The 13,093-nt window shown below is 34.3% G+C and overlaps 1 protein-coding gene across 2 annotated transcripts in view; it reads right to left on the bottom strand.

The window, feature by feature from the left end:
* GLRA3 (glycine receptor alpha 3) overlaps positions 1–13,093 on the bottom strand; it is a 198,818-nt gene that overhangs the window by 10,809 nt on the left and 174,916 nt on the right. Inside the window, exons 8-9 of one of the 2 annotated variants that reach the window (XM_040470106.1) lie at positions 9,212–9,355; positions 6,927–6,971 (exon numbers count right to left, since the gene is read on the bottom strand). In XM_040470106.1, coding sequence (XP_040326040.1) covers positions 6,927–6,971; positions 9,212–9,355 — 189 coding nt within the window. The remainder of the gene's footprint in view (positions 1–6,926; positions 6,972–9,211; positions 9,356–13,093) is intronic. The other variant, XM_040470115.1, reaches the window with a different exon arrangement.

Below are 13,093 nucleotides of genomic sequence, written 5' to 3'. Positions count from 1 at the left end.
TAAATAGAAACTGGAATGAGGAATTAAAACACTTATTACTAAAGACAGGACAGCAAGGACATAAAGAGCTGGCTAGTTCACAGGATGAGTGTGTAGATCACTTGAGTACGAGTGACAGCAACAAAGAATGCCTTTAACAAGGTTTCTAGTTTCTGGTGGTTGAAATGTGGGGGGTTGGGAGCAATGCTGTGACACTATTTTGTTATTCCCACTTACAGACATTTCTTTTGCATTATAATGGTTCTGATATAGCATATCAGATATATATTATATACCTGATATAATGGTTCTGGGCCCATGATTACATTTTCTAGCTGATGGGATCATTGCTGCTTCTGATCTACTATTAGATCATATTTATATTAGATGATATTAATAGATAGATCATATCTATTTCTTTAAACTAGGAAGACATCCATGCTCCCTGTGAGTGAGGGGACAAAACATGTTGCGTGCTTGAGTCCCGTGAGGACTTCCAATTAGACGAAGATACTTTATCTGCTGTTTGTCCTGACTTTTATCCTTCTAAAAGTTAAATAAATGACATGAGACTAAAGCTTATTTCTGTCTTGTAACCATGACTGCGTTCTCAAACCTGTAATCAGGCTATAGTGCTGTAATGAACAAAGCTACTTGACCTCTAGATGTCGGTTTTCATAGAAAAATGACACATTTGAACAACTTAAATTTAATCGTCTTTATGTAGCATTGATTCCTCATAAAATTTGGCAACAACCTGTCAAATCACCAGCATTCTATGTGCATGCAATAATGACAGCCTGGGGGAGGGCAATGTTTCTCACACTGCGGTCCACAAAACACCTGCCTTGGAATCACTGGGACGGGTTGCAGAGATCCAGTTTTCTGAATGGCAATTGTGGAGATTTGTACTCATCAGCCTTTAGGTTGTCCCAGAAATCTGCATTCCCAGCAAGTTTTCTAGGTGATCATAATGCACAGCAAATTCTACAAGCGTTTCCAAGAGGCATTAATGTATCTGTCCAAGCAGGCTTGAATTTAGTGAAGAAACATCTTTTGAATTCCACTCAAATTTACATTTTTAAGTGGCAGTTTATGAACACATACTCTGGGATGACTTTTGTGTTAGTATTTAACTACTATTTCATTTTTAAATAATTTTCTGTGTTACCTAAGGCTGCTTCTAGGTAATGTTATGTGTAAGGTTATTTATAGGATCTGTATTTTTATCCATTTTTAAATCTACCATGGGCCAAAACATATCCTGGGCAATGGACTTTGCATAATTATGTGTCACAGCATGATAGAGTGCATTACTGTTTTCGAAAGCATCCGGAATATGGTTTCACTAACATCATACTTCCGATTAATTGTGGTGCTGGAGAAATAGAAACACTTTGAACTTCAATGAAAACATTTCCCTCATGAAAATGTCTTGTTCAAATACTTATTTCCTAGTAATGGTAACAAAAACAAGGTGTTGAGGAGAACTTACATTCTAAAAAACATGAAAATAAATTGGGCATTTGCATTATAAAAATATGTGTGTGCTATATAGGAAGTCATTTCCAAATATATCCTTTTCATCTCAAAAATATTAGATGGTCCAAATTTACAATCTGACTCAAGATTGACATTTGAAATGCAAATGTGCAGTGAAATTCTTTATTCCAATTAGTACTCAAATATTTGTTTGAAATAATTCAGTTTTCTGGAGATATCTTCAGCTTGAGTTTCTAATAGACTGAAGGTCAAACATGTGAAGTATTTAGACCAACATCTAAAACTTTTGACTCAAACACTATATGTTAGCCAATATTTAATGTTGATAAAAGTAAGGCACTTTCCAACCCAAGATATAGGTAATAATAAAAATTAAATAGAATGAATTAAAATGGGCAAAAAATGAGCAAAAGAACATGGCTGATTTAAAAAGTAAAATTGAAGACATACCTTAATTTACTCACAAGTAAAATCACTTACTATGCTTTAAGCAAGTTAGAAGGGGAGGCAATGAAGATCGTAAAAACCCATTTAGTTAGTGTGCAATTCTTTATACAGGAGACCTGTTTTCACTAAGTTTGAAAGTGAGAAAAATGTTTCAGTAATTACACATCAAGATCACATTGTGAAATATGCTACATGCTTTTTCATTTTATTAGAGAGTGATGTCAAAGAGTGACTCATGGAACATGCATAGTATAACTAGAAATATTGAAAATAGAAAATCCAAGTCTAGGGGCACTTGGGTGGCTCAGTGGGTTCAGCACCCGACTCTTGGTTTCAGCTCAGGTCATGATCTCAGGCTTTGTGAGTTTGGGCCCCATGTCAGGCTCTGTGCTGACAGCTGCTTGGGATTCTATGTCTCCCTCTCTCTCTCCCAAAATAAATAAATAAACTATTAAAAAAAACCCAAGGGCAGAGACAGTCATTCAGTTGAATTACTTCATCTCCATCATATAACAAATACATATTAACATACAAGTAATATAAGAATTTATTTCCTATCCCCTTCTTAGTCCTTAAAAATGGCCAAAATCTTATTTTTGGGTGTGGAAGTGGTGAAAGCATGAAGTTTGCTAGTGAGTGATAATAAAACATGAAGACTCTATGACAGCATGAATGATGATTTATTATGTGAACTGCTGTGGGGTACAACAGCATTAACTGCATTATTTTCATCCTAATGTTTCTCCCCTGGTAGGTGCCTTTGGGTGTTCTGTATACAATCAAGATGTCAAGTAATTATGCCAAAGGTCTTTCTGTTTCAACAATTTTCTGTAACTTCTAATTGCCATTTAGGAGAGTAACAAAGGAAGGAAAAGTGAATTGCTGTTCATTTCCATTTACAGGGTTTCAAAGTGTGTGGATTTTGAAAAAAAAAAATTTACTAATAAACGTAACAGTGGCTTATTTTTGTTGGGAAGATCTCCATCACTTAGAAAATTCTGAGGTAAGATGAAATATAGGAATGAATTAAAAATTCTTTTTCCGGGGCGCCTGGGTGGCGCAGTCGGTTAAGCGTCCGACTTCAGCCAGGTCACGATCTCGCGGTCCGTGAGTTCGAGCCCCGCGTCGGGCTCTCGGCTGATGGCTCGGAGCCTGGAGCCTGTTTCCGATTCTGTGTCTCCCTCTCTCTCTGACCCTCCCCCGTTCATGCTCTGTCTCTCTCTGTCCCAAAAATAAATAAACGTTGAAAAAAATTAAAAAAAAAAATAAAATAAATAAATAAAAATTCTTTTTCCAAAATACATATCAGTTTAATACATCTATATACATTTCCGTATTATTTTAAAATGGAAAGCTTCAAAGAATACAATTATAGATGAGATTAAAAATACATTATGGTTGCAAGCCAATTGTCAATATAAAATTATTTAAAATCCAGTTTTCATGAGAACTTTGCATTTATTATTGATGACATGCATTAGTTATGAATTAGCCAAGTTTATGTTTATATATTGAAATTAGATTCAGAAATGGTTTGGAAATTATTTACATGGTAAAATGTAGGCTTAAAAAGATGAATTCTAAGATAAAATAAAACAAAGATGGAATGCATACATTTTAGGAGATTGATGAGAAATCAAGGAAATAATTCTTTTAAATACTCATGTATCTATTTCTAGCACGATATGCCAGATTCGTTCAGTGCCAACTCGAATTAAAGAGAGACATAAGATAATATGTTATGATAGACAACATATGTAAAAAGCTGTAAATGTGTTTTAGTTAACTTTGAGATGGAAGTCACTATAATGCATGTGAAATTAGATTAAGTACAGGTTACATTATTTTATTGAATGCTATTTTCCTAAATAGATATTTCAGAGAGGATATAGCTCCAAGATCTAGCTGTGTTTAACACAGACCCTAAATATTTGTTTGCAGGAAATCGTTAAATTCTAACAATTTTTGGTTTACTTGAGAGGATGAAATTTTGAACCCCTCCCATATCAGAGTCATTCAAATATAATTTAGTTTGAAATGATTGGGAAACTACTCTTCCTTGGGCATGTATCAAAGAAATTTGTAGGAAGTATTTTCCTACGTAAAAATTATCTTATACTCCAGAGTATAGCATAAACTGAGCTAAATGGAAACTTTGTTATATAATTTAATATATATGGGTACCACGTTGCTTTCAACTGTCTATGGAGCCTCATCCCTTCAAAATACTGTATGTATATACACATACATATATGTGTATGGATGTATATACATATATAAATATATTTATGGATATATATACATATATATATATATTTATGGATATGTATATGTGTGTGTGTGTGTGTGTGTGTGTGCGTGTGTCTGTGTCCTAAAACTATAGAGTCGAAAAACTGTACAGGGCAGAAAAAACAACTATTTGTTATTCTTAGAAGTTACCTTGAGTTATTTTTGAGGTAAGACAGCATATAAATACATAAGTCAATAAAATAATGACAAGCTTTTGTACAGATAGTCAAAATGCAGTCAATGATATCTTTTTTTTTTTTTCAAATTTTTGTTTAAACTCTACTTAGTTAATATAGTGTAATACTGCTTGCAGGAATAGAATTTAGTGATTTGTCACATGCATATAACACCCAGTGGTCATCATAAGAAGTATCCTTCTAGATACCCATCACCCATTTAACCCATCCCCCAAGATAACCATTGTGCTTAGCAAAATATAAACTTGGCCGTTATTTCTCACATCCAGAACTAATGGCTCATTTTTCTTTCATTTGAGTATATAAATAGCAATGGACACACAATAACAAGCAGGAAGACAGAGGTACTGGAATACTGTGTGAATACGTTTTCTCTCAGTAAACCATTGCATCATTACACTGTGATGCAGAAGAAGCTTTGTCAAATGCATGAAAGCAACCCCCCATCATCCATTTCTCTCCACAAATAACATGTATTTAGAAACATTTTGGGCACACCTTTATAACCCTGCAGGACTAAAGTAATGACACCACATGTGGGAAGAGCAACTTCTAACCAAAACACTTTCATATCATGCATACACCCACACATATACAGCACTGGGGGTAAGCGTCTACGACATGGTGCAGTGGGTACTCGGCACACAGCAGGCTATGACAGTGTGGGGTGGGGAAATTTGGATAAAAGAGCAAACTTGTATTCTTTCACAATAGACCAAAGATTCACTCGCTCATACCTTAATGGAGAAAAAGTAAAATATAAGAGATTCCACACAATGCTAAGCCAATTCTGAACCAAGTTAAAAGTTTTCTAGGAATAATATTTACATTAGTATAAGGCCCCCTGTTGTGACAAACTTTTTATACTGAGGCTATTTTATTTACTTTGCCTATTCTGCCAATTCAGAGCGCTTGAAAAAAGCTATGTAAACCAGTACTCGTGAAAATATAGGGTATTGGATAAACGTTTAGACTCATTTAGATTACTTTGATTTAAAGATTTGGATTGCTCAGGCTGTTTCTAAGCAAGTTACAGGTTTTAAAAATGATGAATTCAAAGACTTGTTAGTTTGAGAAAAATAGTTTTCAGAAAGTCAAAATAATCATCCCCAAATTTGCACAAGGATTGGAATATTATGAAAAAAGTGGAATTCATATAATTTCCCATGAATGTATTTGCATTACCATTTTGTTTCTTTTTTAAAACTAAGTATTTATAATGGTTGCTGAGGTAAACCCAATTTTTTATCAGAGTTCTTTTTGCATTGTTTTGTACAGCAATATTTAATTAAATATATAGGAATTAAATTAAATATTTAATTAAATATATAGGAACTAAAGTTCCTATAGGCATTAACTGCTTAATTACTAGGGGTTTAAGTATATTGTCTCCCAAAGAGGCTACTATTTGTGTTATGCAAATACAATGCAATTACATTTTTTCTTAAAATTTATATTTAAGATAATTAAGTAAAAGTAATTGAATCAAGTGATTTTTTTTTTTTTCAGGGATGAAAAAATAAAGGAGATGTGGCTAGCTATGCTGGGAACAAATCTGCAATTTTAGTAGAAAAATTAGTTGAACAATTATATATTATAAGAAAATTTAGTAAGTGCTTGAAAATAATACTGGCCCTAGATACCTGCTATGACATTAAGAATCCTTCAATTAGATGAATGTAACATGTTTCCTATCTGTTCATCTAACACTGTATGTATTCTTAACCAAGATGTGAGCCAGAATCATCTGGGGAGGTATTTTTAAATGCACTTTATTCCAGAAATTTTAGTTTAGTAGACTGGACTGTTTGTGATTCCCCAGCCCAAATTCTTGGCTTGAACGTGTTTCAATTCAACCACTGAATGCTATATCATAGGTGGCCAAGTCAAGCAAATAATATGCTCTCGTATAGATTAACTTTCAAACTGTTTAGCTATTATACTTGGACATGTGACCTCGTGATCTCTTTTTCACCAAACAGTTCAAAGGATGCTGCTATCCAAACCAAACTCTTTCATTTATTATAAAGAATCTCAACATTAAGAATGGATTCTAAAGATACACGGGTTGGACAAAGCATTTTACTTTTGCCTTATTTTTAGGTCTCTATTTTCTGACAAGAAAGGCTACAGTTAGAACTTCTTTGTGCAAATAAATTTTCCCTTAATTTTTGAACTAATTTTGCGAAAGCAAATGATTATTTCCTTCATGGAGACTATTAGAAGATTGTATGTGTTATTTCTGTTTAACATATACTTAAAAATCATTTTGATCCATCAACTATCTCAGTTGATAAGATGAAGGATGTTTAAATATCTTTTCACTGCGTGAGGGAAGACAAATGGAATTTGACGAGAATATCCTTAGCTGAAGGGGGATGGTGGTTGTTTGGATTTAAATATACAAGGGGCTATGTTTCCCCACCAAACACTGCCTGGGTGCAGAATATGCTGTCTGCTTTTTTACTGATAACCACATTCCTCTACTTAGAGTTAAGAAAGTGAATTTACCGTGTCTGAGAAACGGTAAAACTTCTCCAATGCAAAAGCTTCTGTCTGTGGGAAGGTAAAGTGGACCAAGAGGGATTGAGAAACCAGAGAATCAAGTCATATATGAGTAAATATAATTGCACAATTGGTTTTAATTGCATATATCATTTTCACATACACATTAATCGATTTCACATATGCAAGGTATGCAACCCCCAAAGTATGAAATGAACTTAAAAAAGAAAGCTATTTTTTTTTCCTGCACTAAATCTCAGTTACATTATTTGCTCCCTGTATATTTCAACTGGTCGTTAGAAAATAATAAGGTATTACTATTTGTGCATTTCCGTATTTTCCTAGAGAGCCTCTCACTAGAAAATTTAATCTTGTCGTCTTTCTGTGAACTAAAGAATAATGGGCTTCAGTATGTATCCTGATATTCTCATAGGTAGTAAAATTAAAGAGCTGCTTTGGTAGGATAATCCTTTTTGAGGAGGGACCAGAGTTGAGCATCTAGACTTACAATACAGTCTATCATGTTACTCATTGGACACTATGGCTGTTGGATGTGTGGTAGGTGTGGAAAATGCCCGAGCTCTTAGCCCTCATTTGGACACCATGTACCTAATACTTCTCAGCACCTGGCTGATACACTTAAAATTGTATAGAAATGAGGAGGGAGGTAGAGAAATGGACAATAAAAGCAAAAAAGCAAACCAAAATGAGAAGAGGAAATAAGCATTACTTCGTATTAATATTAGAAGGAAAAAATGGTCTTTATCAGTCATTTAAAAGGAAAGAAAAAACAGAAGCTGAACCCTTGTGATAGAGAATTTGTTTTTGTTCTGTGATAGTGTTTCAGCCAGTGCCAAGTGTCATGAGAGAAAGGAGAGCAAGTAGACAGTAGGAAGGGAGAAAGAAGGAGAGGAAAGAGACAGTAAAAGAATGAGAAAGGTACAAGGAAACCAGTAGATGGGGGTGTGATGGGGAGAAGAGGATAAAGAAAAGTTAATCTCTCCATCAAATTGTGTTTCAATGTATAAATAATGTGCTTTTATTTTCATAACAACTTGATCAAATATAAGCCCAAGCACTGTGTTAGTCCAATGTGTTGCTCAGAGAATCACAATCCTGATGTTCCTTCCATGCTATTGTGAATTGGGTATTTTTTATGATTTGGGGGAGTCAAATAGATAGGACTGAATACACTATCATGTTAGAATATGTTTACTGCTCAGTACTGAGAGATCAGGCGCTTGGGGTTTACAAAATTTAAGGAACATATAAATTGCAGCAAATAATTCAGAAACTATAAGGAATCCTTAAAAAAATTAAATCCTTTCAACATCCTTAAAAGTGCATACTATAGGAACCAAACTACTCTGTTGAAGATTTGAGCATGTTTTGACTTAAATATTCCAATATATGGGATTCTAGACACAGTTTCTCCTGTGCATACAGCTTTGACATTTCTCTATTGCATGTGAGTCCATTTGCTTTTAAATGTCAGTTGGCACTTTCATATTAAAAGAAGTAAACTCATAGATATGCTGGTCAATAGAAATTTTCCCTTACAGAAAAGTAAAGGGGGTTGATTGGACGTATGTGCACATATAAACAGAGATGACATTACAAGTATTAATAGAGGGGAACGACCCCATTCTGCACATCTACATTCAATTATGAGATTATTTCTACAACTTCTTGTGGTCTTCTAATGATGTTCTAAATACAATTTCTTCTGGGTTTCATTTAACAGGTGTAGCCAGGCAAAAATAGCACCTTCTTGTGTTTCCCATAGAGCTTCAGAATAAACAACTTAACAACACAAAAGTATGCATAAACTTTTCCACATACTTTTACATGAGTATCATAGCATTAATAAATAGATATTGGTTTATGGAAACAATTAAAGGAATTAGTTTGATGAAAAGGAACAACTTTAATAGTTATATTTGATGATATGTTAAGTCAGACCATCAGTAAGATCCTCACACTGCAAGTAAGAAATGATATATTTTGTTAATTGAAGCAAAAAATGGTGTTGTTCCAGGAAGTACATTAGAAAGAAGTTGATAAATTCTCATGTCACCAGATATGTTGTGTAAAGTAGACCTAGGTGTCACCATTTTCTCCCTGAAGCTATTTTTGACAATTTCAGTTTCGATTGGACAAAACCAAAGGAATATTCTTATGATTGGGTCCTCAGATTCCATTTCCTCTCTGTGCCACTGTATTAAATGTAACAAATTTACTGTCCAGTGAAAATTGGTATCCCAGTGAACCCAACGCATTTAATCACCTACCTTATTCTTTCTCTTTCGTCGAAATCTCAGAAGTTCTTTGTGTTGTCTAGATACAAAATTTACAGCTGCATATTCCAGAAGTGCTGAAAACACAAAAAGGAGGCATACTGCCATCCAAATGTCAATAGCTTTGACATATGAAACCTGGCCAAGAGAAAAAGAGAGAGTGAGCAAATTGACTTGTACTGTTGTTTCCACTGAGTACAAAACTGAACATCTGATTCTACATTGTACCATTTATATCATCTTGAAAAAGAAACGAATAAGATCAATACTTCTTGAGCTTAATAAACACTTTTTAGAAATTAATTGTGCAAGTTTATATATTAATCATACATCAAAACTTATGTATGTTTTACTAAATAAAGTTTGTTGTCAACTGAGGCACAAGACCAAATGTATGATTAAGACAAAATAAGTTGGAAATGTAATTTTACCTTCAGTGAAATCTGGAACAACACTTGAAGAAAGCATAAAGTAACATCGAAATATATGTTTCGATATATATATATCGATAATGCCATTTACCTGTTAGTTCCATGTTTTCATTACTTTTTTTAATTTGAAATAATTTTAACACTAGCAAACATGTTGCAGGAACAGTAAAAAACATAAAAATAAAAAACAAACAAAAAACCTCCCAAGTTCTCCAGTTGTTAATATTTGACCAAATGTCAAATATATTTCTCTCTCTCTATCTTTATCATTTATGGCCTTTCCTTGAACTACTTGAGAGTAATTTGCAAACACGATGCTTTATCACCCTAAAATACTTGTGTGTATTTTCTAAAAGAAAAAGACAATCTCCTCCTATATAACTCTAGTACACCCCCCAAAATCAGATTGACGTTAGTAAAATACAACCATCCAACCCAAAAACCCATTCTCATTTCAGCAATCGTCCAAATAATGCCCTTTTTACCAGAAAAACATTTGTCCTTCCAGTCCAGGATTTAATCTAGAATTATATGCTGTCCCTTGGCGTCAGATCTCTTTGGGCTTCAATGTGGAACATTATGGTCAGCCTTTTCTTGCCTTCTGTGACCTTGATATTTTGGATAAGTGCAGACCAGATTTTTTTTTTTTTTTAGTGTCTCCCACTTTTGGCTTATTTGATGTTTCTTTACTTTATACTCAGGTTATGGGATTTTAATAGGAACAGTGATGCCCTGTTCTTCAAGTGTATCATATCAGAAAGCACTCAATGTTGATCAGTTGGTTAAGGTGCTATCTACTAGGTCTCTCTATTATAAAGTTACCAGTTTCTCTTGAGTAAATAAATATCTTCTTATTCATTAAGTTTCATCCATTAGACCTTGATGATTTTTGTCTGAATCAATTATCACAATGATGATTCCCACATATGGATTTCTGAATTCCATCATTCCATCTACATTCATTAGTTAGCACTCTACAGTAAGAGAAGTTTGTCTTCCACATTACTTATATCAGTATAGACAAGTAATGATTTTGTTCAATGGGTTACCATGCATTAACATCACTATTTTGATGCTCACATTACACAGATTGGGTCAGTAGGAGCCCCTAGAAGTTAGGCCATGCATCCTTTTGGCAAGTCTCCATCATGATTTGGGTACTTTCTCACTTTCTGGCATAAGGCATTCCAGACTCATCTGTAATTTCTTGTTCCAGTATTTGACTGAGGGCTTTCTCTAAGAATCCTTTTTTTTTTTTTTTAACTGAAGAATGACTTTTAGAAACCAAGGATCTGGGCACTGGGTGTGCTTATTGTTTCCTGGGTATAACTACTTATAGGCCCTCTTAGTAGGCAGAGTTAGGAATGATATACATACATATATAACTAATATATATGATAAATGGTATATATACATATATATGATACATATATATAATTATGTATAATAATATATATAAATTATGTATAATATAATATATATTATAGAGAGAAATATAATATATTATAATGTATTATATAATAATTATTATTATATATACAACATATATATAACTTACCTGTCTATCATCTATCTCTGTATCTATCATTTATCTATCTATATTGAAAACATGAATTCACACTGGCGTCTCTAATTCCAACTCAATATGACAGGGTTCACTCTAGCTTTCACTCTTTTCACTGATGTAACACTTTCTTGGACAGTGACAAGCTTGTCTGATTATCTTTAACATATATTTGAAGAGTCTCCCTGTATGTAACTAATATCTTAATTCCGCTGGCCCCCTCCAGCCTCAGCCCCATTAATCCCAGATGCCTTACTGACTCAGGCCTCACACTCAAAGTCCCCACTGGCTGCCTTGGTCCTGACCATGTCCTTGACCCCTGGACTCTGGTCCTGCCCACCCCAGCCAGCATCGTTGACCCTGACTACCCCCTTAGCTCCACAGGGTCATCCTGTCTTCTGCCACCTCAAAGGTAAGAAAGAGAATATAAAGAAAGGAAAAAGAAAATAACAGAACAGAGAAATTTAAAAATTATTACTATTTTGGGGCTGCCTGGGTGGCTCAGTCCGTTAAGCATCGAACTTCAGCTCAGGTCATGATCTCCATGTCTGTGGGTTTGAGCCTCGCGTTGGGCTCTGTGCCTACAGCTCAGAGCCTGAAGCCTGCTTCAGATTCTATGTCTCTGTCTCTCTCCATCCCTCCCCCACTCACACTCTCTCTCTCAAAAATAAACAAACATTTAAAATTATTAAAAAAAAGTATTACTATTTTTGATAGGAAAAAAACACACAAAAAGAAGCGAAGCAAAACAAAGGAACGTAAAAAGGAGGAAGTATGTCCCTATTTCCTAGAAACAGATTCATACAGACCAAAGACCTTTGGAGGGAACAAGTCAGTAACCTTTAAGAAACTGCTTTAATTTTTCTCTCAGCTGAATGGTGTGGTGATTTGATGATGCAATTGAACAAATGTTGCGGTATGTCAGTTGCTTAAGGATGAAAATTTTCTGTAAGTTTTAGTATCTTTTCTTATTGAATATGTATGTGCCTGTATTACACACAGTGTTGTATCATGAAACCAATATCAATAAAATCATCACCTTTTGTGCCATGAGCATGAGATAATTCATTTTGTTAGATAACTTAGTCATGCCAAAGAGATGTGGGAAAAAATATTCTCTCATTTGCCAGGAATGAGATTAAGAATGAAAGATATTTATGGGAAGCTTTTTTTTTTTTTTTTATATTCTTCCTGGGAAATGGATAATTACCTAGAACTTTGCTTCCCCACTGATAGAAACAAATGTCCCTTCCCTAAGAAGATGTGGATCCAGGACAGCAGAAATATAGATGAGATGCAAGCAAAGATGTACTAATTACTTCTTGGAACTCAATGTACCTTAGAGATCAAAATCTTATGCTTTAGAAATTTGACTATTTCTGTGCTGTCTGTATATTCTGTATTTTTTTTTCTCTCTTCATTCTTCATATTTAATGATGTTATTTTTGTCAGATGTCAACATTTGGAAACCTTGATCAAATTTAGGTTGTGGTTCAAAGGAGGGAAGTCTATCATGGGGAGAGCAGTAAATAGTAAAGTGAAGAAAAACCCCTCTCCCACCCTTCTCAGTTGGCCTTTTAGGTCTCAGGCTAGACTTTGCCCAAGTCTGGTTCAGAATCCCATGGCACTTGTGCTTAACTGAACACACTACACTGTAATTGCCTATTCTTATCCTCTTTCTGTTTAGACTCTTTGTGGGCAGATGTCATCTCTGAGTTGTTCACCACTGCAATAATGTTTGGCATGTGTGCACATATTTGCTGAATAAGTGGACAGATAAATGAAGGCGTAAAATGTTAAAATACAGGTGAAAAATGAATCACAGATGATGATTTATGTGTAGCTTCGCTTTCTGAAGTGATATTTTGTTCATATCTTGGA

Source organism: Herpailurus yagouaroundi, unplaced genomic scaffold (assembly GCF_014898765.1).
Source record: "Herpailurus yagouaroundi ecotype Mexico unplaced genomic scaffold, PumYag 28, whole genome shotgun sequence".
NCBI classification, from domain to species: Eukaryota; Metazoa; Chordata; class Mammalia; order Carnivora; family Felidae; genus Herpailurus; species Herpailurus yagouaroundi.
Note: the sequence above shows the minus strand (reverse complement) of the source record. Positions and strands in the feature narration are given on the sequence as shown.